The 26,851-nt window shown below is 33.4% G+C and overlaps 1 protein-coding gene across 1 annotated transcript; it reads left to right on the top strand.

Moving 5' to 3' along the window:
* Window positions 1–1,773: 1,773 nt before the first annotated feature.
* On the top strand, window positions 1,774–5,614 carry LOC132646006 (probable protein phosphatase 2C 5). The gene is made up of 7 exons (XM_060363318.1): window positions 1,774–2,248; window positions 2,469–2,640; window positions 2,753–2,970; window positions 3,070–3,177; window positions 3,277–3,402; window positions 3,487–3,710; window positions 5,069–5,614. The coding sequence occupies exons 1-7, from the start codon at window positions 2,033–2,035 to the stop codon at window positions 5,286–5,288; spliced, it is 1,284 nt and encodes a 427-aa protein (XP_060219301.1). The 5' UTR covers window positions 1,774–2,032; the 3' UTR covers window positions 5,289–5,614.
* The last annotated feature ends 21,237 nt before the right edge of the window (window positions 5,615–26,851 follow it).

Raw genomic sequence — 26,851 nt, 5'->3', positions numbered from 1 at the left:
TTTTGTTCATCTATAGTCTATATATGGACTATAATCATTTCCTCACGAGATAAAGTAAAAAGAGTATTTACTATATCTGGCTTTGCTTCTTGGAGGCTTGCTTCCTTAGTGTTGTATGACAAGAAAGTGCCACCAAAACTTAAGGACAAGTTCTATAAAGTGGTGGTTAGACCGACTTTGTTGTACGGGGCAGAGTGTTGGCCAGTCAAGAACTCTCATTTGCAGAAAATGAAAATCGCAGAAATAAGAATGCTGCGGTAGATGTGTGGGGAATGAAGATATCCGGGACAAGGTGGGAGTGGCATCGGTGGAGGACAAGATGCAGGAAGCGAGGCTGAGATGGTTTGGGCATGTGAAGAGGAGAGACATAGATGCCCTAGTGAGGAGGTGTGAGAGGTTAGCTATCGACGATTTTAGGAGAGGTAGAGGTAGGCCAAAGTTGGGGAGAGGTGATTAGACAGGACATGACGTAGTTTCAGCTTACCGAGGACATGATCTTAGATAGGAGGTTATGGAGGACTTAGATTAGGATAGAAGACTATTAGGTAGTCTCGCTTATTCTTTCGCATTAGTAGTCGTAGATTTGCGCTATCGTTTATTGCCCTTTGATTTCTGCTTATATCTGTTGGGTCTTGTCTTTGCAGGTTGTTTTATCATGACTTCTTCGCTCTTGTTATTTCTCATTTTTGCATTGCTTTGATATGCTTGTCCTTATCCGACTCTTTTCCCTTGTTTTCTCTTGAGCCGAGAGTCTTTCGGAAACAGTCTCCCTACCTTCAAGGTGGGGGTAAGGTTTGCGTACACTTTACCCTCCCCAGATCTCACATTGTGGGATTCCACTGAGTATGTTGTTGTTGTTGCTGCTGCTTCTTGGAGATTTTATATAATATTTAGCTAAATTTTAGCAACTTTTGATCAACCAGAATTCTTTGACAAAAAAATTGTTTGGTGAGGAGGTCTTAACATAGTGACTTGAAGGGGGAATTATGTTTGAGATCTCTTCATGATTGACACGATGTATTTCAAGATATCTCTCAAGATTTAAAACTCAGTTATATGAACTCTAGAACCCAGAAAATTAAGTATGAAGAAATCAGTCTTTCTTGCACAATTAGACAATTTCATAATTTGTTTGAAGGATGGATAATAGGGAAAGGTCCTCTTAATGCATTAACAGTCCCAACGAAAGGCTCTAAAAGAATGGTTAAGACAACAAACAAATATCTCGTTCGTCATCTGGACAGTATAATAAATGTTTGTAGAATCAAGAAATTCGATCAAGCACTCGCGTTCTATTTTCATTATTCAAATTCAAATCTTTGAAACAAAACTAATGATGTCGAGCCAAAAAAACTTTCAAGTTTTAGAGAGGAAAATGGGTGTTGGGTTAATAAATATTCAAATACCAATATCAATATATTATCATACACGTCTTTCTAACCGTGAAATCGGACAAATAGCAATCTTTCTAAAACTAATATTTTCGATCTAAGCAAATCGTTGAATTGATTTACAAAAATGAAAACCAAACGAAAAGTCAAAACAACAATGAAAACTTTCGAAAGAAACGTTAATATTGTTTATGCCATTTTGGTAATAAAAGTATTCGAACAAAATCACTAATTTTAATTTTCAATAAAATACATTTTGACATTACGATCTACCCTATCAAGCACAACTTTTAAAAAAACTTCCTTTATTAGCTGTTTATTATGTAGACATTTTATTTTATATCAACAAATTGCACTTTATCTCTCTAGATTTTTCTGGCCCAGTCAAATCACACATATCCCTTTCTCTCTCACTAGGGTTTCATTTTCAACATTCGGATCCAGCTCATAACTCAACCAAATACATTTGCTCTTTTTATGCTCCAATGCCTACCATTACTCTCTCTAATTCCTCAAATTAATTCCCTTTCCCTCTAGGGTTTCCATTTAGTGATTTTTCTAGCATTGCATTGCTGTTAAATTGTGTTTTTTGTTAATTGGGGAATTAGGATTTGCAAAATGTCGGAAGAGGGAGTAAAAGAATGAGTGATTCGGAGATAACGAGGATGAAGCAAAAGACAACTCCGGTACCTTTAGGGACACTTATTGGTCGGGAGTTAAGGAATGATAAAGTTGAGCAGCCTACAATTAAGTATGGACAAGCTGCTTTAGCAAAAAAGGGAGAAGATTATTTCTTGATTAAGCCTGATTGTCAACGGATTCCGGGCAATCCATTGACTTCTTTTTCAGTTTTCGCGGTAATTTGATCTGTTAATTGCTTGTCGTATAGCTACATTGTCAGTTTTATTTCTCAGATGGTCGCTTAACTAATACAGTAGTTATTATCTCAAAAAGTTGCTTTCTTTGTTCAAGGGAATTGAATCAAGAGGAAAGGTGACTTTTAGTGACCATCTGAGAAATCAAAATGTGTTTTTTTTTTTGGTATGAGTTTGCTGAATTTTGGTTTGTGTTGAATAGATTTTTGATGGGCATAATGGTATATCGGCTGCTATATACGCGAAAGAGAATTTGTTGAAAAATGTTTTGAGTGCTATTCCTGAAGGGATTAGTAGGGAAGAGTGGCTTCAAGCACTTCCTCGAGCATTAGTTGCGGGTTTTGTGAAAACTGATATAGAGTTTCAGCAAAAAGGCATGCTGCAAGCTCTCTGGCTTTATTGTTTTTTTTTTTTGCTTCAAAGGGGTTTCTTTCCCTTGCTTTAGTCGTTTAGGTGTTCTTGGTCTAATTATGATATGGTTGACAGGTGAAACATCTGGGACTACTGTGACTTTTGTTGTGATTGATGGGTGGACGATCACTGTTGCATCGGTTGGGGATTCCAGGTGCATACTGGACACCCAAGGTGGTGTGGTTTCTTTGTTGACTGTTGACCATCGATTAGAAGAGAATGAGGAGGAACGGCAGCGTGTCACTGCAAGTGGTGGTGAAGTAGGAAGACTCAATGTTTTTGGGGGTAATGAGGTAAAAACATACCCAGAGAGTTTTTAAAAATCGTATTCTTAATTTTAGCTAACAGCTTTAGAAAAGATATCCTGATGTTGAAATTCACTTGGTTTACAGGTTGGACCTCTACGTTGCTGGCCTGGTGGGTTGTGCCTTTCAAGGTCTATTGGTGACACAGATGTTGGGGAGTTCATCGTTCCAATACCTCATGTCAAGCAAGTGAAGGTTTGTAATCTTTTCACCTATTGTTGTCCTTTTGACTTCTAGCGAGTTCCATGTATGCTTATGTTTTAGAATCTGAATTGAGAATAAATATGTGATTAGATTTCAAATGCTGGTGGGAGGCTTATAATAGCCTCTGATGGTATATGGGATGCTTTATCATCGGATTCGGCAGCACAGTCTTGCAGAGGTTTACCGGCAGAACTTGCGGCAAAGCTGGTTGTGAAGGTGTGGATGATTGTAAACTCTCCTCCATTCAAATATTTTCTTATCTGTGAGGTTTCTCTAACTATGAACGGTTTTACAACTCAGGAGGCTCTAAGGTCACGAGGACTGAAGGATGATACGACCTGCTTGGTTGTTGATATTATTCCTTATGACCATCCTGTCTTGCCCCCAACACCTAAGAAGAAGCAAAGTTTGCTCACTTCTTTTCTCTTTAGGAGGAGATCACACAATGGAAGATCTACTAAGCTTTCTGCTGTTGGTGTCGTGGAAGAATTGTTTGAAGAGGGCTCTGCGATGCTTGCCGAGAGGTACTGTGCTTTTTCAATTTTGGCATCACTGTTGGTATTTCCACTACATGAGACGTGTCTATTTAATTGCTGAATGTGATCTGCATTAGGTTGGTGTGCTAGTTTAAGTTTTATCCTGGAAAGGGAAAAATTAATTGTCAGACCAATAGCTACTTATAACTTATACTTAACCAAATGAAAATCTTCTCCTTACACACTGCTTTCTTTGTGGAATGTGAAATGCAGCTTTTCTGGTCTTTTGTTGCCTATACATGTCCTAGTTGGAGGAGACATTCTATGATGTACTATTCTATTTTGTTAAACATCTATCGAGTCTACCATGTCTTATTTGTGAGCATTTTAGTTCTTCTGGATGTGGTTTTTTTTGTTATATGGCAAATAGAATTCTTATTGAGACTGTTTTATGGCAAATAGCATGTATGCCATGATTTTACTGATCATAGATGATAGCTATCCACTTATCTTTGAGCATATACTGGAGCATTTTGATAAGCAACAAGTAATCTATAAGGTCCTTTAGCATTCTGCTTAGGCAGGTAGGTTATGCTGTAATGTACAAGGAAAAAAACGTTGGTTTAGGGCATGAGTTAATTGTAACTGTTGGACAGGGGTACTTTTAGAATGTCAATGTAAGTGAGTTGAAATGCAAATCTACAATTAGATATGTCGAGGTGTACAGAAGACTAACCTTGAACAGACATTGATTCTAGTGATATATAATAGTAGATGAGCCAACAAACTTGATACATTGAAATCTGAATAATCTATACAAGCAACAGGTGAAAGTTTTGAAAAATAAGCATATTGCATCTCAACTTTGTGACGCAGTCAAGAAGAAGAAAAAAACAACTTCATAAGGTTTTCATGAAGGTAAAAGAGTACACATGGTGGTGTTTTTTTTTATCAAAATAACGCTGTCATGACATAAACCAAAAAAAAAAAAAAGAAGCAGCTATTTTTCTTTGACAGTGCTAATATAGATAGGAAGTTTAACCTTAAATTCTACTTCATGATGAGAAGCTGCTGCAGTCGAGTTGCCAGTTGCTGTCTATCAGGCATAGGATTTACAACCAACCTGTTAATGTAATTTTAGAGGATGTTCTTTCGCATTGATATTGTACCATGAATTACTCTACTGTGCTGAATAAGATAACAGAAAAATGGAAAGGATCAAAGGGATAGATCCATATTAACACAAGATTAAAAAGCATTTTACAGTAGACCACATAAACAACTTAAAAACATTATATTACAACTTTGTTATTTTTCATTTTATCAATCTTTTTTTGTTTTTTTTGTTTTGACATTTTACCAGCTGCAGTCGGCCCTAACTTTATCTTCCTTTTTTGACCCTGCAGGCTTGGTAAAGATTTTCCTTTGGATCCTAGCTCTGGGCTCTTTAGATGTGCTGTTTGCCAAGCGGATCAGCCTCCAAGTGAGGGCTTATCTGTTAACTCAGGCCCTTTCTTTTCACCTGCATCGAAGCCATGGGAGGGCCCATTCCTTTGTGCAACTTGTCGGTGGAAGAAAGATGCCATGGAAGGGAAAAGACCTAGTAGACCTACAATAACTGCTTAATCTGGTAACCTAGTATATGCTGATATATTTTTTGCCTGGCGTGGGGACATGCTTGGTTCTCAATCTGCAGTGGTTATTACTGTAGAAGTGTGCAAGGTATCTGTACTAATAGAAGGAGTTGGTAGATGTTTTGAGAACAGTAAAAGTTTGTGCTGATTCTTGTTTGTGCCCATTACTTACTCCCATTACTTACTGACCAAGAACGGGCAGTCCTGATGCATATGAGTGTGTTCATTTTTATTACTAACAGCTTGAATGTGTAAGTAAAGGAATGATGTTTGTGAAAATATTGTTTAGTAAAAGTGTCTTCAGTTGTGATTGATCAATTGCTACGGCTCCCATTTGAGGGCGATTGTTTTATGAACTTACAGAGTTGCTCTGCAAGCTTTAATCTTCTGTTTCCATTAGACTTGCTAAATTCTATGGACCTGTAATTATATAAGAGGTGACATTCTCTGGTATTGTTCTTCGGCTTATCAAACTAAATGATTTACTCTGGAACAAGCTAGTCTTCATTATCCTGCTTCTTCAAGATTATTGTGCTGAAGATTCTTCCTGCTCCGGGGAATGGGCTAAAGGGAAAATGCCACGCATAGGATTATTCGTGAATATTTATGGATAGAACTGTTAAAATATTAGCACTTTAATGGCCTGGAAATGATGTATCCAACAGCAAGAAAGTTCAAGAGTAACCCTTTGCTCCTGTGAAAGAAAAAAGAACGAAAAATGCAAAAGAATATTACACTACCGAGGCAAACTATATTAATTAATATGAAAAAAGAAAGAAGAAACTATTACTTCAATTTATGGAGAAAAGGTCCAAAATAGTACATTATCTTTGGGTTTAGATCTAAAACCATACATGCTATTTTACATGGAGTATTAATAGTCCATTATGTTTGCATATGTGGTGCCCTTTTGTCAACTCTCAAATATTTTGTTAAAAATTTAACGGAAAAGGGCAAAAATGCCCCTTAACTATTATAAAAGGTCTAAAAATACCCATCATTCATCTATTTTGCTAAAAATACCTCTCAATTCAATTTTTTGGCTCATTTATGCCCTCTGACTAACGTCAACATTTTATTACTGAAAAATGGTTTTTTTTTTAGAATCAGGAAAACAGATTTTTTAGGAAAAAAAATAATGGAAAATTGGATTTGTTTAATTAAAATATCTAGATTTTTTTTTGTTAAATCAGGAAAATTGATTTTTTTTTTGTCCTAATTTTTTTAGATTTCATGTTTTATTTTTAGGACACTTAAAAAAACAAAAAAAATAGAAAAAGTGGATTTTTTTTCAAAATCTGAAAAACTGAATTTTTATAAAAATCTGGAAAAAGTGTTTTTTTCACAAAAAGTGTGGAAAAATAGTGTTTAAAAAAAGTAAATCCAGAAAAATATATATATTTTTTAAATCTAGAAGAAAATTATGGAGTATCAGTTTTGCACATTTTACTTAAAAAATTCAGTTTTTCAGATTTAAAAAATCCAAATTTAAATAAAAAAATCAATTTTCCATAAACAGTTTTCCAGATTTAAAAAATTCCACATTTGTTAATAAAATTCAATCATGATTTTTTTTTTTTAAAAGGGGCTTACCACATTTTAAAAAAAAATAAGTTTTTCCAGATTTTATAAATATCCAATTTTTGCAGATTTAGAAAATCGGACTAGTAATAAAATGTCATGTGTAATTTTTTTTTTTTTTTAATTTAGTGTTGATAGTCAAAGACCATAAATGAGTCAAAAAGTTGAACTGAGGGGTATTTTTAGCAAAATAGATGGATGAAGGGTATTTTTAGACCTTTTCTAATAGTTCAGGGGCATTTTTACTCTTTTCCGTTAAATTTTTAACAAAATATTTTGGAGTTGACTAAAAGTGTACCACTTATGCAAACATAATTGACTATTAATGCACCACGTAAAACAACATGTATGGTTTTAGGCCTGAACCCAAAGATAATGTACTATTTTGGTCTTTTGCTCTCAATTTATGGGAATATTATTCTTACGGATGCCTAACCGTTTTCAAGGGCTAAAATAGTGTATAGGCAAGACATATGTTTTACATTCATTAGCTTAGTGTATGTATCAATGCAGTTAAGCTTTTACCGATTTTAGGAACTTGTGTTAAACATATGTTTTACATTCATTAGCTTAGTGTAAGTATCAATGCAGTTAAGTTTTTACAGATTTTAGGAACTTGTGTTAAACATGTCATAAGATTTTTGTAATAATAAAGTCATGATATTAAGGTTAAGAAAAGAAATTTAAAGTTAAATTGTTTTAAAATATAAACAATGTCATTCTTTTTCGAAAAGGATTGATAAGGACTAAACTCACACTTACGAAAAATTTATGGAGTTCGAACTAATAAAGATTCAAGCTGCATATTAAGCTCCAGGAAAAAACTCATAAAGGTTCAAACTTCAACATTTTATTTTGGAGTTTGGATTGCACAATTTATATCCAGTTTGTTTTTCATCTTCGAATTCAAGGCACTGTCATGGAGTTTTAAGTTATAAAAATCAAACTATAGGACACTCTTTTGGAGTTCGAGAAAGTCTGGAAAGATGAAGAAGTATGTCTTTCTGTTTTTTTAAGTGGGGATATTTTTATCTAAATATTATTTCTGCATAACGAAGTAGTTAAATTTCGATTGATTTTGAAACCATGGCTTATTTTCAAGTCGTAAAAAGTGATTTTTTTGTAAGGAAATAACACACATAAAATGAAACGGAGGGAGTAAATAAATGTAAGTCCAGTATCAATGCTCATGTTTAGTTAGTTTTTCCGTGTACCCAAAAGAATATCAATGCACATGTTTAGTTAGTTTTTCCATTTACCGAAAAGAATATCAATGCTCATGTTTATTTAGTTTTTCCATGTACCCAAAAGAATATCAATGCCCGTCAGAAGCAATCCGTGGAGCCTGTTGGAATCCATAAGTTCTGAGCCGTCAAAAGAAATGAACATTGGATGGGCCAAACAGGTACAGTGATCTTATAATTTGGAAACTAAACTGGGCTTGATTGAACTGGGTATTAGCCCATCTGGAAGGTATGCTGGTCCATGAACACCCAGCCTTGGATAGACAAAGATTTTTGGGCTAAAGGGGCATCTTTGAGTCCATAACTTTTTGAAATCGTCTGTCGAACTCAAATGCTTGGACACAGCCCTACAATTTCTGTACGGAGCATGATGTTAAGACTCTAAATGAGAGCATAATGGGAAGTGCTTTGTATATTTGAAGACTGCAAGTAATAGGTTCCTTTTCTAAGAGATCCTAAATCATTAATGCCAACTTCTGCAGCTTCAATATTGCAAGGCTGTGTACAGTTGACCTTGTGGTCCAGTCCGTTCCCTGACCCCGCATAGCGGAAGCTTAGTACACCGGGCTGCCCTTGTTAACTTGGGCATCTCATATGTTTATTACGTTAGCATATAGCTCCCGATTGTGATATACATAAACGCGTGGAACTGAGAAAAACAAACAGTTTAATCAACATCAACCAACAACTCATCTATGAACTAAAAGAATGACAATGGTGTTTAGTCGAATATCACCAAAAACTAAAATAAGAGTGTTTTTATTAAAGCAGTGAATGAACCACAACGAAGGAAGGAGGCTCGGTTGAATTCCCTTCATTGGAATATCGTACTATCCAAATAAGACAAAAATAACTTTTTTGGTATAGAGATTAACTTTTGAATCCCCTTATAATGGCAAAGGTAGTTCAAAAACTATTTTAGGTCACAAGTTCGTGGCGAAATAGTAATTGTTTCATGTATAATTGGTTATGGCAAAGGTAGTTCGCCCATTTATTTTTATTTTTCTAAGCATAACTTGTGTTTTGACTTGTTTAATAGTAGTGTTTTCTAAAGCACGCAGAGCACAACATTTCTTAAAATAAAAAAAGAAATAAAAAAAATGCAGAGCACGATTTTCCTCTTACAAACAACCCTTCTGCTTCTCCAATGGTCCTTTTCCTTATCGATTATTTTTAATTTCTCCTCAAAATTGGCAGCCATGCTCCTCCATTTTTTTAGTGACTTGACCTAAAAGACCATCTCCCAGAGTCAAATTTGCTCTAAAAAATTAAAAAACTATCATTTGACTTGAAGATGCAAATCTTTCTACAAAGATTTTCTCAGCATTGATCAATTATTTGTCTCTAACTGCCGAATATAATCTAAAAAATTAATTAATCAAATTTCCCAAATAATGAATTTCCCCAGCTTGTTTCATAGTTTTATAGGATAACACTCTATCTGGCTTTGTTTTTATTAGTTGTTGACCGCAAAATTGTTCGCGTTGAGGGCTCAAATTTTAATGTATCTTACTCAGAGCAAAAGAAAAAATTGAAAATGGAAAAAAGAACAAAAGCACAAATAGAATAAATAGAAGTGCCTAAGAAAGGAAAAATGAAATATTAGTAAACAAAAGAGAAAGAAAAATGATTATTTTTTTAAATTTTAATAAAGGGTTAATAGCACTGTTGGTTCTTTTTCTGGAGTCAAATTAGTTGTAAAACATGAAAAACTGTATCTTTTTTCTTAGCAAGAATAAAATGGAAAACTATCATTTGACTTGACGATGCAAATCAAAGATTTTCTCAGCATTAATGAACTATTTATCGTTAACTGGCAATTATAATTATGAAAATTAATTAATCAATATTTTCAAATAATAAGGAGCTTAGAATTTTCCATCTTGTTTCATAATTTTGTAGGATCACACATTATCTGGGTCTATTTTAATTAGTTGTTGACCACAAAATTGTTCGTATTTTGGGCCAAAAAGTCATATCTTTTGGTGATTTGTCCATCTCGATCAACTAAAAAAATCAATGTAGGTTTAGCTTGTTTAAGTTTTTAGCCAAGTTTCTAAAAAGCTAAATAGTTTTTTTTTTCTTTCTAAAAAATACTCCTATTTATTTTGGAAAGTTAAAGTATCTAATCAAGCTTTTAGTGAAAAATATGTGCTTCAAGCAATGACATAAGCTATTTTTTCTGTTGCGGAGGAAAAGATGGGAAAAAATGGTTAAGCCTCACCTTAAAAGCATAGGCAAAAACTGTTTTTAATTGTTTCAGGACAAAAATCCCGCTACCAAAAATTTGTATTTACCCATCTATCACAATTTAGAGATAAAATCTATGTATCTAACATCAGATAAAATTAACATGCGCTATACTTTTTTTGTGATTTTATTTTCTATATTTTAGTCAAATAAAATTGAAAACTTATTTCAAGTCTGTGGTAACAACATTTCAAATTAAACAGAAACTTCTACCACTCAAAAGTCTTGAACTTGAAGTATTTTTCAAAATAAGCAGATTTGCAAGTCCGGGAAACACAGTCTCTAATAATATCATGAGAACTAACTTTAATTTGTTAAGAATCCTAGAGTTGTCCATAACTAACTTATTTAGCAAAGATGGTCCATATATTTTCTTTTCTGTTTCTTAATAGAACTCTGTGTTTTGACTTTGATTAAATTTTCAAAGCCACGCAGCGCACGACCTTGCCCCTGAAAAATAAAAGCAAGGAACACGACCAACCCTCTACTTCTCCAAAGGTCCTTACTATTTTTTCTCTTCAAATATGTCCGCCATGCTCCTTCATTTTTTTTTTAGAGAAACAAGAAGTCCATACCTCAGAAGTCAAATTAGTTACTCCATAAAAATGGAAAAATATCAGTTGACTTGAAGGAGCAAATCTTTCTTCAAAGATTTTCTCTGCACTTATATGAATTATATGCTGAATATAAAAATTAAAACAATCAATGAAAGAGCCCAATAACCCGGCGGATGTTTCGATACTCTCCATAAGGAGCTGCCCTGGTTAATGGTTATCACTTTAATTGATTTTATATAATTTGTAGAATAATACATTATGCTTGGGACATCATTTAATTCCATTTTTGTTAATTTTCTTAGCACAGAAGAAAAAGTATTTGCTTTTATGAAAAGAGTACTCTGCCCATAGCAGAAAAAAAAAAGAAAAAGAAAATTTGATAGCGAAAAAGTTAAATCGAGAGAAAGCAAGTCGGAAACTTCTAACTTCATTACTGAATAGAATGCCCGCAAATTCATAAAATGAGAGTGAGTTTGCTTCTTTATTGTTTAAAAGCTAGTGTCCGCTCTCGCTCCCATATATGTGTAGGGGAAAGCACCAATGCAAATGAACCTTATATTGTAAAAAGCAAATAAGGAACTAAAACAAATGAAGAAGAAATAAATTTTGGTTTGCCTTCGCTTTCTCGTTTTTAGTTTCTGACCAGGAAAAAAAACAGAAAGAAAACTAATCATTTTATCAAATCAAAAGAGGTTGAAGAGAAGTAGCTAGAGAAGCTCAAAGTCTTACTTTGTATTTTGTGTATTCCTTCTTGTTAAGTTATCGCTTTTCATGTGAAATTGTTCTTTAATAAAAGCAAAAAAATGCAAAGAGTTCCAATCTAATGAATTTTCTCCAAAAATATTATTATTATTATTATTATTATTGTTATTATTGTTGTTGTTGTTGTTGTTGTTATTATTATTATTATTATTATTATTATTATTATTATTATTTAAACATCAGAAATATAAGGGACTCCGAAAGAAAGTATTACTCTCTTACTTCATCCCAATTAGTCGTTTTGATAAATTGAATATGTTCTAAGAAAAAATTACTTTGTTTTTAGTTCTCACTAGCTGCGCACTTTAACTGGTGGAGTGTTTTAATTTAATTAAGATACTATTTGAAAAAGAAATAAAGGTAATATAGGAAGTAAATACTCTTATTATTAAAATAATCACTTGGCTTTTTAAAGCGTGTAAAAACTTTAAAAGACAGATGATATGGATTGAAGCTAAAACACATGATAGTACATGGACTGAGTTGATTCGGATTTTTTAAATATTAAACCAAATCAATTGTGTCGGATTTTTAAATTTATAAACCAAACCAAACCAAACCAATAAAATTGGGTTTTCTCGGGTTATTCGGTTTTCTTGGGTTTTTTGGATTTTTTTCCGGAAAAGTCTTCATACAAAACATATAACTTTTACTTCAAATATTTCTTTAGTCCTAGTAAGATACAACTATATATTCTTAAGAAAATAACACAAAATGTGAGATGAGTGATGACATCATATTAAAATATTCAACAAAAAAGATAATAAAATTGGTTAGAATAAATATTGCTAATTAATAAACCATAATCTAAAAATACGAAGTCATACTAAAATAAGTACGGCTAATAAGTATTAATTACATGACAAAGAAAAAAATTAAGTTAAGTATTTTCACTCTCTAAACCAATTATACAAAAACTAAATAATAGATATCCAACATTATTGTCATTCCTAGTGTTAATATTGAATTTCTTTTGTTAGTCAGAATTGAATTTCTTTTGTTAGCATTAGTGTTGAGTTTGTTTTGATTTGAACTTTATTTATAACATCCATAGGAGGTAAAACTTACTGTTATTCAAAATTCTAAGTTCAAGTTTGAAATAATATGATAAAAGACAAAAAACTATGAAAAAATTTAATAAATACATAAAAAATTGAATACATATAATGTCGGGTTGATTTGGTTTGGTTTGACTTTTTTTAGCTAAAATCAAACCAATTATGGTCGGGTTTTTTTTTCCCAACACCAAACCAAGTCAAACCAAACCACTAGTCGGGTTTTTTTCTCGGTTTAACGGTTTGGTGCGATTTGTCGGTTTTCTTTGTACACCCCTAGTACACGTTATATGAGCTTTCTATTTTTGTCTAAATTAAGCAACTAATTCTAGAATTTTCCCATTAAAATTCATTAAACAAAAACATTACGAAGAAAAATTTATATATTACTTCGTAGCATGACATCATAATTATTCTGAACTAAGAAACTAATGTTAAGACTTGTCTCATTATAGTCAGTTTTGGCAAAAAAATATCCCCTCACTATACCTAAAAATTTAAAGCACATCCTTAAACTACCGTTATAGTTTCTTACAAAAAAAGATACATAACTAATTGTGACGGCATGTACGCGTAATAGCACTAATTTCGCCTAATAAGTAGCACTTTCACAGCCCAATAAATTCTCCTTTTAAGCAGCCAGGAATACATTAGTAGCGTAATAATCAGATTTGCTCTGACATTAACAAATTATACAAACATTGGTGTACGTGTAGGGTCGGCGCCGGCCTTGGTACTTCTTAAATACTAAACTCAAATATACTAATCCTAGTACCTTAATAATTAATATTTGACAAAAACCTATGTAAACTCTAGGCAAATAAATTCTTAATTAACTTTGTTTTTGTTGTTTTTGTTCTCTCTACTTACAAAAAGTCAATCAGCCCTTATTTACATAACTGCAATGCCAAGATACCACAATTGACATTACATTGCATTTCTCTATAAATAGATCTAAGTTCTCTCCTTCTCTCATCATCTCATATTCAAGAGAGAAAAGAAAAACAGAGAAGAAGAAAAAGCCAAGAAAGTGAGAAAAATGATAAGCTCAGTAGTAACAGCACAATCTCATCTTTCAGTTATTACATTCATATTCTATACTTTTTTGTATATTCCATTTTGTCATGTAGAGCAATTCATGCGAAAGACAATGGACTTTTTTTATCCATATCCTCCTCCAGTCAATGGAGCTGTTGCTGTGACTGTGCCTATTTGTTGTGAGCTGTCACTTCCGGCAACTACGTTTGCCAACGTTTGCAGGAGCAGCGTCGACGACGGGGAAGTTGAGGAAAGTTGCTCAATTTGCTTGATGGAGTATGAGAAAGAAAATGTGGTTTGTGAATTGCCAAGATGCAAACATGTATTTCACATGGAGTGTATTGAGGGATGGGTGGAAAGGAGCCAATTCACTTGTCCACTTTGTAGATCTTTGCTATTGCACCAGCCGGAGTGCTAGCTAATTAATTTTTTGATTTAGAAATGTTGTTAGTTTAGAGCAGAGGCAGAGTCAGAATTTGAACCTTTATCGGTTCTGGATTCTAGGACTTTAGAGTCGTCGATGACTAGCTAGTGAGATTAATGTATGTACATCAGATCTTGATCGAATACACTAATTCTTAACATTATTTGTTTGTATTTTTCTTAACGAGAATGAGGAACTCAGGATTTTGTTATGAGTCATGAGGTCGTGTTCCACTGTATACATAACATTTTTCCGAGCGAAGCATCATGTTGTTTTGTAAATTAATACATGAACGATAATTTAAACTATGCAGAGTTATTTGTAATGTTGTTGGGCTAGTTTATGATCACATTATATGAAATGTGTTAGAACAAGAATGATAATAATAAAAGAAATCCAAAATAAACTTGCTTGGCTTAGAGGCACGTTAAGACGTTTCTTGAAGATAGTTGGAGTCTCTCCCACGAGCAAACAGAAGAATAAATAACAACTCTATCTTCGGGATTCAACTAAGCCACAACAAGTAGCATTCAAGAAAGTTGCTCTTCTATTCTTGAATTGGTGATTTCACCTTATGATCAATGTCTCTCTAAAGTTTTAAGGGGAAATTGTTTTCTTCAAGTGCTTGCCTTTTCCAAAAGAATGAAACACTATTTATAGGATAAAAAATTACATAACATAAAAGTTTTCATTAAATAGAATTTAAAATAGGTTCATGAATTTTCTTAAAATACATGCAACTTTCATGTAACTTTCAAGAACCTAAAACGTAAAATACTAAATGAAGAATGTATCTTCAAATTCACATTCATTTAGTTTTGAAAAACTTTTATCATATGAAATGTTTCAAAATTAATTAAAACATTAACTTAACAATCCCCCACTTGTTTCAAGAAATTTTGAAAATATTTTTGAGACATTAATCTAGTAATATGCATCAATAATGGTGTCTTTTGGACTTGAACCATTAGCTAGTGAATACATTCTAAATCATTGACTACTTAGTGAACGAATCTTGAATTGAGTAGCTCATTAAATGAAGTAGAAAAATTTCCACGCACATTACTATGTTCCGGTGAAAATTGTAATCCTTCGACACCTTACGGCCATGTGTCCTGAATCCTTTAAACTAAGTGCTTTAAGATTTCCCTGTTAAAAATCTTATTGAAGCGGCCTCCACTTCGCACTTAGCGCGGTGAATTCATCAAGAGTAACTTTGCATACTCCGACCAAATAGTCTATGAATTCATTAAGAGAATTTAATCTCATCCTCCTTTAAAGCAAAGTGTCGATAAATCTATCAAGAGGGTTCCTACACACTCCAACCGATACCGGTTTATAGACTCATTAAGAGAATATAATCTCATCCTCCTCTACAGTAGGAATATTGGTAAATCTATCAAGAGTCGTCATACTAACTCCAACCGAGATCGGTCTTATAGATTTATTAAGAGAATAGAATCTCAACCTATGCACATTTACTCACTCTTTGAAGAAATGGAAATTTTATTGATGTGCTCCACAATTGTAACTTTACTTGTTTTTCCCTTTGAACCTAAGATTACATCATTAGGTAGGGTTACCATAAAGTACAATTAATTTACAACAGGCTTTATTCCCATCCCTTTACAAGTTTCCATTACTAACTCTTTGCCTAACCCTTTAGACAAAGGATCTGCTAGATTAAATCTGGACGTCACATATTAAAGCGACATTATGCCATCCTCCAATAGTCTTCTCACATGATTGTGTTTGAGATGAACTTGCCTCGATTTGCCATTGTAACAATCACTTGAAGCCCGAAAAATAGCAGCTTTATTATCACAATAGATAGTCAAAGGTGGCATTGGCTTACTCCACATAGGAATATCTATCAGCATACTTCGAAGCCAGTCAGCTTCTTCTCCAGCAGAAGACATAACTATAAATTCTGACTCCATGGTTGAGTGAGTAATACATGTCTGCTTCTTTGATTTCCAAGAGATTGCTGCTCCGGCCAAAGTGAAAATCCAAGCAGTAATAGATTTATAGTCATTTGGATCAGAATTCCAAGTAGCATCACTATAGCCTTCAATAACTGTTGGAAAGGTAGAATAATGTAGGCCATTATTAATCGTGCCCTTTAGATACCTTAAAACACGAATTAAGGCATTCCAATGTTCAACTCTGGGGTTACTGGTAAACTTGCTCAAAGTTCCTACTGCATAACCAATATCTGGCTTGGTACAATGCATGGCATACATAAGACTCCCAACAATATGAGAATACGTCAATTGATCAAGAATGTCACTAGAGTTTCGCACTAGTTTGATGCTAGGATCAAATGGTGTAGGAGCAGGCTTGTCATCAAAATGACCAAACCTCTTCAGAACTTTCTCAATATAACTTGCTTGAGTAAGAGTCAAACCATTAGCTGATCTCACAATTTTAATGCCCAAAATTACATTAGCTTCTCCAAGATCCTTCATTTCAAACTGAGAAGCAAGAAATGATTTTGTTTCTTTAACTCTTTCAATATCAGTTCCTAAGATCAACATGTCATCCACATAGAGACAAATTATAACTCCAAAATTTTCTTGAAATTTACTAAATATGCATATATTGCCACCATTGATTGAGTAGCCATTAGAAATCATGGCCTTTCTAAATTTCTCATGCCATTGCTTTGGAGCTTGTTTTAATCCATAAAGAGATTTACGAAGCTTACAAACTTTATGTTCCTGACCATGAATGATAAACCCCTCCGGTTGTTTCATGTAAACTTCTTCATCTAGATCTCCATTCAAAACGCGGTCTTAACATCCATTTGATGAATTATCATATTATGAATTACTGCTAAAGCAATTAAGAGCCGAATAGATGTCATCCGAGTTACAAGTGCAAATGTATCAAAATAATCAATATCTTTCATTTGAGTAAAACCTTTTGCTACCAAGCGAGTTTTGTACTTATCTATAGTACCATCAAACTTTAATTTCTTCCTAAATATCTATCTACAATCAATAGATTTACACCCAGGAGGAAGATTTGATAAAATCCATGTATTATTTGACATGATAGAATGCATTTCATCATCAATAGCTTCACGCCAAAAAGGAGCATCATGGGAAGATATTGCTTCAGTGTAACTTTCAGGATCTTTTTCAACCAAATAGACTTGAAAATCAGGTCCAAAGTTCTTTGGCTGGGCTGATCTTATACTGCGCCTCAGATGGCTTTCTTCCATGGACTCAACTGTTTTCCTTTTAAGAGGAGATGTAAAAGAACTTGCATCTTGTTCTAAAGATTCCTTTTTCTTAGGAAATATATTCTCAAAAAAGTTAGCATGTAAGGATTCAATAATCTCCTCTATAACCAACCTTAGCCAAATGTTGATCTGGTAATCTAACATGAGCCAAACAGCCCCACACTTTAAAATAATTTATATTTGGCTTTCGGTTCTTCCAAAGTTCATAAGGGGATGCCTCAAGTTTCTTGGAAGGTATTCGATTCAAAATATGACAGGCTGAAAGTATGGCTTCAGTCTACAAATTTCCAAGCATACCAGATCCATAAAGCATAGAATTAACCATTTCTATGAAAGTCCTATTTTTCCTTTCTGCTACACCATTTTGTTGTGGTGTATAAGATGTAGTCAATTGTTTTTCAATGCCTTCTTTTTCACAAAAATCAATAAAATCTGATTTTAAATATTCTCCACCTCTATCAGATCTAATTGATTTAATCTTCAAACTCAATTTATTTTCAACTTCTGCTTTATATGTTTTGAAAGACTCAAAAGCCTCATCTTTTGTTCTTAATGGAAAGACATATGTATATCTTGAGTAATCGTCAATGAAAGTGATAAAATATCTCTTACCATGACGTGACAAACAATCCATCTCACAGATATCGGTGTGAATTAATTCCAAAAGTGTGGATGTCCTTTCAACCATCTTAAAAGGTTTCTTTGTTATCTTGCATTTACTACAAGTAAGACACTTAGTAGTATGATCTTTTCCACAGTCCTTAATTAATCCATTTTTAACCATAAGTTGTATGGATCTAAAATTCACATGACCAAGACGTTCATGCCATAAATCTAGAGACTCCACAATATAAGCAGAAATATTTTCATTATCAATATTGAGTTTGAACATTCCATTTGTAGCATAGCCTTTTCCAACAAATATGCCATTTTTAGACAGTATAAATTTATAGCCTCAAAAATCATTCTAAAACCATGCTTCAAAATAAGTGTACCCGACACCAAGTTCTTCCGAATTTCAGGAACATGCAATACGTCTATCAGCGTGACTATCTTTCCGGAAGTAAACTTCAATTCAACAGTTCCTTTTCCCACAACCTTAGCAGAGGACGAGTTTCCCATATACAAAACTTTATCGTCCCCCACTAATTCATAGGTCTTGAAAGCATTTCGATCACCTGATATATGACGAGTTGCGCCAGTGTCTATCCACCATTCCACTTGATTTCCTGCTACAAATGCTTCGGTAACCATTGCTACAAATTCATCTTTTCCTTGATTATTTGCCTTTTCTTTCTTCTTTTCAGCTTTAAGAATTTTACAATCACGCGCATAGTGACTAAATTTGTGACAGTGGTAACATTCAACCGACTTAGAATTGGTGCTAGTACGCTTAAAATTCGTACTTCTCTTTGCCTTCAGAATTTTCTTATTAACAGATTTCTTCTTGGTTGATTTTTCTTCAACCACACGAGCTTTCATGACGGGTTCCTTCAAAATATTATTGTCACGATATCGAGTCTCTTGTTCAATTTGCAAATGCTGCAACAATTGCTCAAGAGCCAAATCTTCTTTCTTGTGTAAGAGTTTGCTTCTGTATTCTTTCCAAGAGGAAGGAAGTTTCGAGACAATAGCACCAACATGAAAATTTTCATCAAGAGCAATTCCAGAGATAGAAATTTTATTAGCTATAAGTTGGAATTCTTGCACTTGTTCAGTGATTGACTTATCATCAACCATTTTGAACTCCATATAGTTTGAAACAAGAATTTGGTCAAAGAAAAAATCAAAGAGGCCGACCGAATCGTTGATTTGGCTGGGAGCCCACGGCCAAAAGAGGCTACTGAGTTGGAACACTATAGCGAGAACCTCTCAGACAAAGTCACGGGAATGGTACAAAGCTACGTATCACTTCTGGTCAAATCTGAAACACCTAAAGAAGAGACTGAGGATCATGAAGATGAATCCGAGCCTTATGAGCAAGAACAAAGCTAGCCATCCAAAGAGGCCACCACCGCTGCCTCTACGGCCAAAGCCGATAGTTATGAGATACCTCAAGGATTCACTCGTCCACCGTCACCAAATTGGTGGGAAATCTCCCTCAAAGCCCATGCGTGCTGAACTCGCCTCTTCTGCCAAATAGATATTTTGGAGAGTGTCCCAAATATCCTTAGCAAATTTGCACTTGGTATAATATTGATCATAAAATTTGTTGGACATTCCTCCAAGAATATAATTCTTACATAAATAATCATCATCTTTCCACTTGGCAATTTGTTCTTTAATCAAAGTAGCCTCGTCAGTTGTTACCTCAGAACCAGGAGTATTAGGACAAGGTTGTTCAAGAACATATGCCAACTTCAATCGTCTTAAAAAGAATTCCATCTTTCCACGCCATCTAGGAAAGTCTTTGCCATCGAATATTTCAAAATTAGGATTAGGCAGAGATGGAACACCATTCAATGTTGATGTAGTAGCCATAGAGACAACAATCTTCAAATTGTTAGAACAAGAATGATAATAATAAAAGAAATCCAAAATAAACTTGCTTGGCTTAGAGGCACGTTAAGACGTTTCTTGAAGATAGTTGAAGTCTCTCCCACGAGCAAACGGAAGAATAAATAACAACTCTATCTTCGGGATTCAACTAAGCCACAACAAGTAGCATTCAAGAAAGTTGCTCTTCTATTCTTGAATTGGTGATTTCACCTTATGATCAATGTCTCTCTAAAGTTTTAAGGGGAAATTGTTTTCTTCAAGTGCTTGCCTTTTCCAAAAGAATGAAACACTATTTATAGGATAAAAAATTACATAACATAAAAGTTTTCATTAAATAGGATTTAAAATAGGTTTATGAATTTTCTTAAAATACATGCAACTTTCATGTAACTTTCAAGAACCTAAAACGTAAAATACTAAATGAAGAATGTATCTTCAAATTCGAATTCATTTAGTTTTGAAAAACTTTTATCATATGAAATGTTTCAAAATTAATTAAAACATTAACTTAACAATCCCCCACTTGTTTCAAGAAATTTTGAAAATATTTTTGAGACATTAGTCTAGTAATATGCATCAATAATGGTGTCTTTTGGACTTGAACCATTAGCTAGTGAATACATTCTAAATCATTGACTACTTAGTGAACGAATCTTGAACTGAGTAGCTCATTAAATGAAGTAGAAAAATTTCCACGCACATTACTATGTTCCGGTGAAAATCGTAATCCTTCGACACCTTACGGCCATGTGTCCTGAATCCTTTAAATTATCTGGAAAATACGACTGGTAATTCGCAACATACTAAATTATATTGATAATGTAAAAATTCTCTATATTGTCATTCTCCTAAACATTGAGAAACATTTCATGTTTTCTGGTCTCCGCAGTAAACTCAACTATATTGCTGATAAGATTTGGTTGGACTGTCACAGTGTCACTATCATGATCATCTACCGGATAAGGATTAATAAATGCTAGATTGTGCACTTATTTTAACATATTTAATTGAATAAAGCCAAAATGATAAATCACAAGCCAACCATTACTCTTGTTTTTAAACTCATTTTGATACTAAAGTTGATCTGCGGAGGCAGTTGGATCGACATTGTCATGTTAGCTGCTAAGCAAAGAAAGTGACCTCTAATAGATCATGAGTTTGTTTTTTCCTCTTTGTTTGAATGGCCCTCAAATATAATGTTGGTCAAATGGATTGCACAAGAAACAAATTTTAAGGCAAAGACTGTCCATTGAGCAATAATAATGCAGGACATAATATGAGGACCAGAGCTGTTGATTTAATGGTCACTATATATATATTGAGACTAAAGACTCTAAAAGTATTAATAGAGATATTCTCAAAATAAAAGGTCAACCATCAGTTCAACTCCAACATGTCATAATAATGGAAGACAGAAAACTAGAGGACTCGAATGGTTGATCTAGTTGTGTCGAACTGTATACTGAAACGAAAAACTTCAGAATGATATTCTCAAATCCTCTATCTAGAGTTCAATTATGATTTGATTTGAACAACAAACTTCAGGATTTGGCTGCAATTTAGTTTTCTATATAGTTGATCTTTAAATGTCATATTTGACGTAATAGAGCCATCTAAGATTTCGAAATCGCATTTTGTCTATATATTCAAAAGCAAACATCTTATTTTCGTCATTAGCTCGGATCGATATTGGAGATTCATAACATAACGGTCCCATCCTTCTCAATTTGTTTCCCATCCTTCTCAATTTGTTTGTCCTATTCTTTATTCAATTGGTCTATAAATTACTGAATAATTTAGTACTGAGCAAAATCTACAATCTTTAATTTAGAAAGTTTAAACGCGATATTATATCTTAATCAGAATTCTAGAATTTGAGTTTTGAAATAATAATGGAGTCGCCTATGGTAGAATAGCACACTTAACCCCTTAATAAAACTTTCCAACATGAATATGAATTAGTTGGGTCCTAAAGCAGGTATCAAACACTTGATAGGACTATATAATACGTTCAAACAGTCCTTTATATGATTATGTAATAGTCTATTAGAAACTTTTTTAGAGCCCGTTTGGATTGGCTTACAGCTTAAAGCTGTTTGCAGCTTATAAGTTGCTTTAGATAAACTAAGTCAAATGGGTTCAATTATTTTTTTGAGCTTATTTTAAGCATAAAATGACTTTAAGCTGGCCAGCCAAACACTCAAAAAAACTGAAAACAGCTTATAAGCCAACTTATAAGCCAATCCAAACGGGCTCTTAGTTTAATTAAGCTAACAATGAATTCATACACTATCAGGTCACATGCAAGATTAGACGACGTCCATAAAAGTAAGCCTGGCAATCGGTTCAAACCGGACCGGACCGGACCGGTAACCGGTTAGTAAACCGGCCGGTTACCGGTCTAAAACCGAAACCGGCCACCGGTTTCAAATTGGAAACCAGACCGGACCGGTCCAAAACATTAGAAAATCTTTTTTGTTTTTGTTTTTTGTATAGTATATATATATATATATATATATATATATATATATATGTATATATGTTTTAGTTATATGTATACTATATATACTTATATATGTTTAAGTTATATGTATTATAACTTAAGTTATTTATAGCTTAAGTTTTTTCTAAGTTTATAAATTCCTATTTTATAAATTAAGTATATTTATATTATAAGTATATTCTTAGTATATTTTTCAAGAATATAACTTTCTAGTTTTTAATTTAAGTAGATGTATATTATAATTATATTCTTAGTATATTTTAGGTATATTCCTAACTTAATATAAGTAAAAATATGAACACAAGTAAATAGAAGAAAGCTCAATGAGCCATATATTTTATTCATTCATGGATAACATTTATTTGCAAGTTGTAGTTTTTTTTAACTTGCAAATAATACATGAATTGTAAAGAAATAGTAGAATAATAAAATAAAAAAGTGTCAATCATTTGGCTAATATTCACCATATCATATTCGGTCATGGAGATATCTTCAAAGTCTTCCATTTGGTCCGCTTCACTTGCTATCAAATCTTCAATCTCTTCCTCTTCGCCTTCCACCATTTCTAAGTTTTGGTTCCGTCGCTCCGATCTAATCCAATCGCGAATGCACACTAGTACTTGCAAGCTAAATCCGGATAATGAGTGTCTATGGTCTCCAATTTGTTGTCTTCCTTGGCTAAATGCACTCTCAGAAGCCACAGTTGATATTTGAACCGTAAGGATACCTCGAGCCATTCTTGAAAGTATCGGATGACTTGCCTTGTATCTCTTCCACCATGCTAAGACGTCCAAATCATCTAGTTCCTTGATATTCACATTTTGCTGCATCAAATAAAGGTGATATTCATCAAAGTTTACATTATAAGAAGGAGTTGGATGTGAATGTAAAACTTTTAAATGCGACAAACCCGACAAGCCTTTTTTGCTACTTTGAGAAGTAGTAGGGTGTGGAGCAACAGGTGTAGCATTTTCTTCCAAATTATAATAATGACTAAAAACTTTTCTAAACTCGGCATCAATAGCGAGCTCGGCTTCAGTTAAAGATGGTTCAACTTCCTCTTCAACTTCTAAAAAGGTATAAATTTGATTAACCAATGCTCTAGTATAAGACGTTTTTAAACAAGGATTTAAAAGAGAACCCAATATAAATAAAGTTGGGATGAGAAAAAAATACTTCTTAAATTTTGTTGTCATATTAAAAATAGCCGCTTGATAACCAGATTTATTTTTATACTCTAGTAAAACTTTAGTTATTTCTTCTAAGTAAGCTAAAATTCCGGTTACCGTGGGATAAAATTGTCTAGAAAAAGCAAGAGTTGCATTATAAAATTTTTGTAAGAGTTCAACACATTCCTTAACATCTTCCCAATCGGTAATATTTAACCAATCATTACTATTTGTATTAAAATGGTTGTGAACTTGTTGTATGGAATCCTATAATCATATGCTTGTTATAACATAATGTAAGTGTAGTTCCATCTAGTGTCAACTTCTACTTGAATTTTCCTAGGCCTAAGGCCATTTTCCACACAAGAATTATTAAAATCTCTCAGTTTTGCCCTATTAGCATTACAAAAAAGAAACGAAACATCATTTCTAACTTTTTTAATAGAATCTTCAAAACACTCAAGACCATCTTTAACAATCAAGTTTAAAATGTGACAATTACATCTCACATGAAAAATATTTTTTAGCAGAGGGTTTAATTCCCTTTTTAAAAGACCAATCACCTTTGTATTATTAGAAGCATTATCTAAAGCAATACAAAGTGTTTTTCTATAAATGTTAAAAAATCTCATAATAGTAGACATTGAATCCGCTAAATTTTTTTCATCGTGACGACCTTTCCCTTTATCATATAAAAAAGCTATAATTATTTTTCGCATCACCCAATTATCATCAACCCAATGACACGTAATAGCAAAAAAATCTAACTTGTTAAGACTAAGACCCAAATCGGCGGTAAGAGAAATATTACAATTTAAAGAATTAAATACAGGACGCAAATAAAATCTATATTTTTTTTATACAAATCTATAACATCCGCTCTACAAGTACTTCTAGGAATACCGTCAAATAACGGATTATAACAACGTTGAATATAAGTAACAAACCCCAAACCCGAAGGAAAGGAAAATGGTAGAGCATCAAAAGCAACCATTTTAGCTATTTCTACACGCTATGTTTTCTTGTCATACTTAAAATTTTTACCGGTTCGTGGGTCTATTGTCATTTGAATACCCCCAAATTTGAACCCGTTTGCTCTCCCCAAACATACTCATGTTTACCTTTCATATGATTCGTTAGGGTACCCGTTCCACCATCCTTACTAGTTTGTTGCTTAAAAATAAATTCTTGTCTACATATATTGCATGTAGCTGTTTGTCTTTCCTTATTCTTAGTCATAAATCCCCAGATTTTAGCGGTTGACTTACGAGTTCTTGGAGGTTTGTCTTGTGTATGTGATTATGCAGGACCTGTATCTCCTATGGGATTTTCGGGGGCTTGTGTTTCATCATCATCATCATCATCAATTTCATTAAAAGTGTCGGTATAATGTTATTGCATTGCCTCATGATCTAAAAGTGGATTATTTCCACCAACATCAATACCTAAATTAGGTGTTTCGTTCACAAATGTTTCCTCATTAAACCCACCCCTAACAATACCACTACTATCGGCACCACGTCTAAATCTCTTCGCCATTATTAAATAGAATTAATTTAAACCACACTCAAATAAATCACAAGAAAATAAATTGCAACAAATTAAATTGCGTAAATTAAATAGCAAAAAATAAAGATAGAGTTGGAACGAAGGTACCAAATTGCCGGACTAATTTCCAACAAAGTGAAGGCGGCTAGAATTGCAAATCCACCAAAGCTACTTTGGATTGTTGCAAAATCACCAACTCCACCAACAATATTATAATTGAAAAATTAATAATTGAAACTAGAATAAAATTTTATAATATTTAATTGAGAGAAATTTAAAGTGGCTAATTGTTGCAAAGTAACTATAATTGAGAGAAAGAGAAGAGTGAATTGGTGTGGATTAAAATTGGAAATGAAGAGGGATTTATATAGGCGTGGGGATGGGTTAAAGTGTAAAAAAAAAAAAAATTGGGTGTTGGGTGGGGGGGGGGGGTGTTGGGGGACCAAAAGGGGCATTTGGAGTCGTTGGCAACGGCCATTTTTGCAAAATGGACCGTTGCCCAACGGTCCAGCCCACACAGTTAACGGCCATATTTAAAAATATATATATATATATATATAGATATATATATATATTTTATTTTGACCGGTATAACCGGTTCCAGTCTCAAAAAATCAAAACCGGACCAGTAGATTTTAAACGGTTAATCGGAATCGGCAAACCGGTTCCATCGGTTCCGGTTCTGATTTTACCGGTCCGGTTACCAGTTTGAACCGGTTAAACCAAACCGGTTGCCAGGCTTACATAAAAGTTATATTAAATGAAATTAGCTTTTGCAATAGGTTAGAACACTGATAGTATAAAAATTTTTTACGGTGCCAATTACAAAAGTGAATATTCTTAATTGCTTAGGTCAGTAGTCACTTTGTCAGTAATATTGTAGGACCATCAGTTGTGCTCCCTAACTCATTTTCTGACGGCAAGTCAACCACAATGAAGTTTGCAGACTTACTAGAAAGATTCTCGTTCTCTGAATCTAACTTATAATTCAATACTTACTAGTATACCAATCTGTTGAGTTATTTATGTGTAGATCATCTCTAACAAATAGCGAACGTTGAATTAGGCGGACTTGGACGATGCAACATTTTAAAAAGGGAACGTTTTCCCTCGATCGTCAAAATGATGTGAATCATTTGGAAAATGAATTTTAGTTAAAGGGGGCGCATCTAAAGACCAATTGCGAAGTAATATCAAATAGTTTAGATGTCGTATTCATCCTATAACATATATTGTTGGAATAAGTCTTTTCAAGCCCTTTGACATTGGCAAGGGTAGTGCTTATTTGAAAGTCAAAATCAAGGTCAATTGCCATTGTTTCAACCACTTTTCGAGTTACTTCTTTTTTGGCATTTTCTACCATTTGATTGAGATGCTTGACGTACTTATTTTGTGTCATTATTAGTTAGACATAGAGCCTGTTTGGATGGGCTTATGTTTATAAGCTGTTTGCAGCTTATAAGCTAAAAAAAAAAGTTGGCGTAGTCTAACTTATTTTTTTTTGGCTTATAAGCTGTTTTCAGCTTATAAGCTGCTTTAGATAAGCTAAGTCAAATGGGCCCAATTATTTTTTTGAGCTTATTTTAAGCACAAAATGACTTTAAGCTGACAAGTCAAACACTCAAAAAAGCTGAAAACAGCTTATAAGCAACTTATAAGCCAATCCAAACAGGCTCAT

The sequence above is a fragment of the Lycium barbarum genome, chromosome 6, assembly GCF_019175385.1.
Source record: "Lycium barbarum isolate Lr01 chromosome 6, ASM1917538v2, whole genome shotgun sequence".
NCBI classification, from domain to species: domain Eukaryota; kingdom Viridiplantae; phylum Streptophyta; class Magnoliopsida; order Solanales; family Solanaceae; genus Lycium; species Lycium barbarum.
This window is presented reverse-complemented; position numbering and strand designations above follow the sequence as displayed.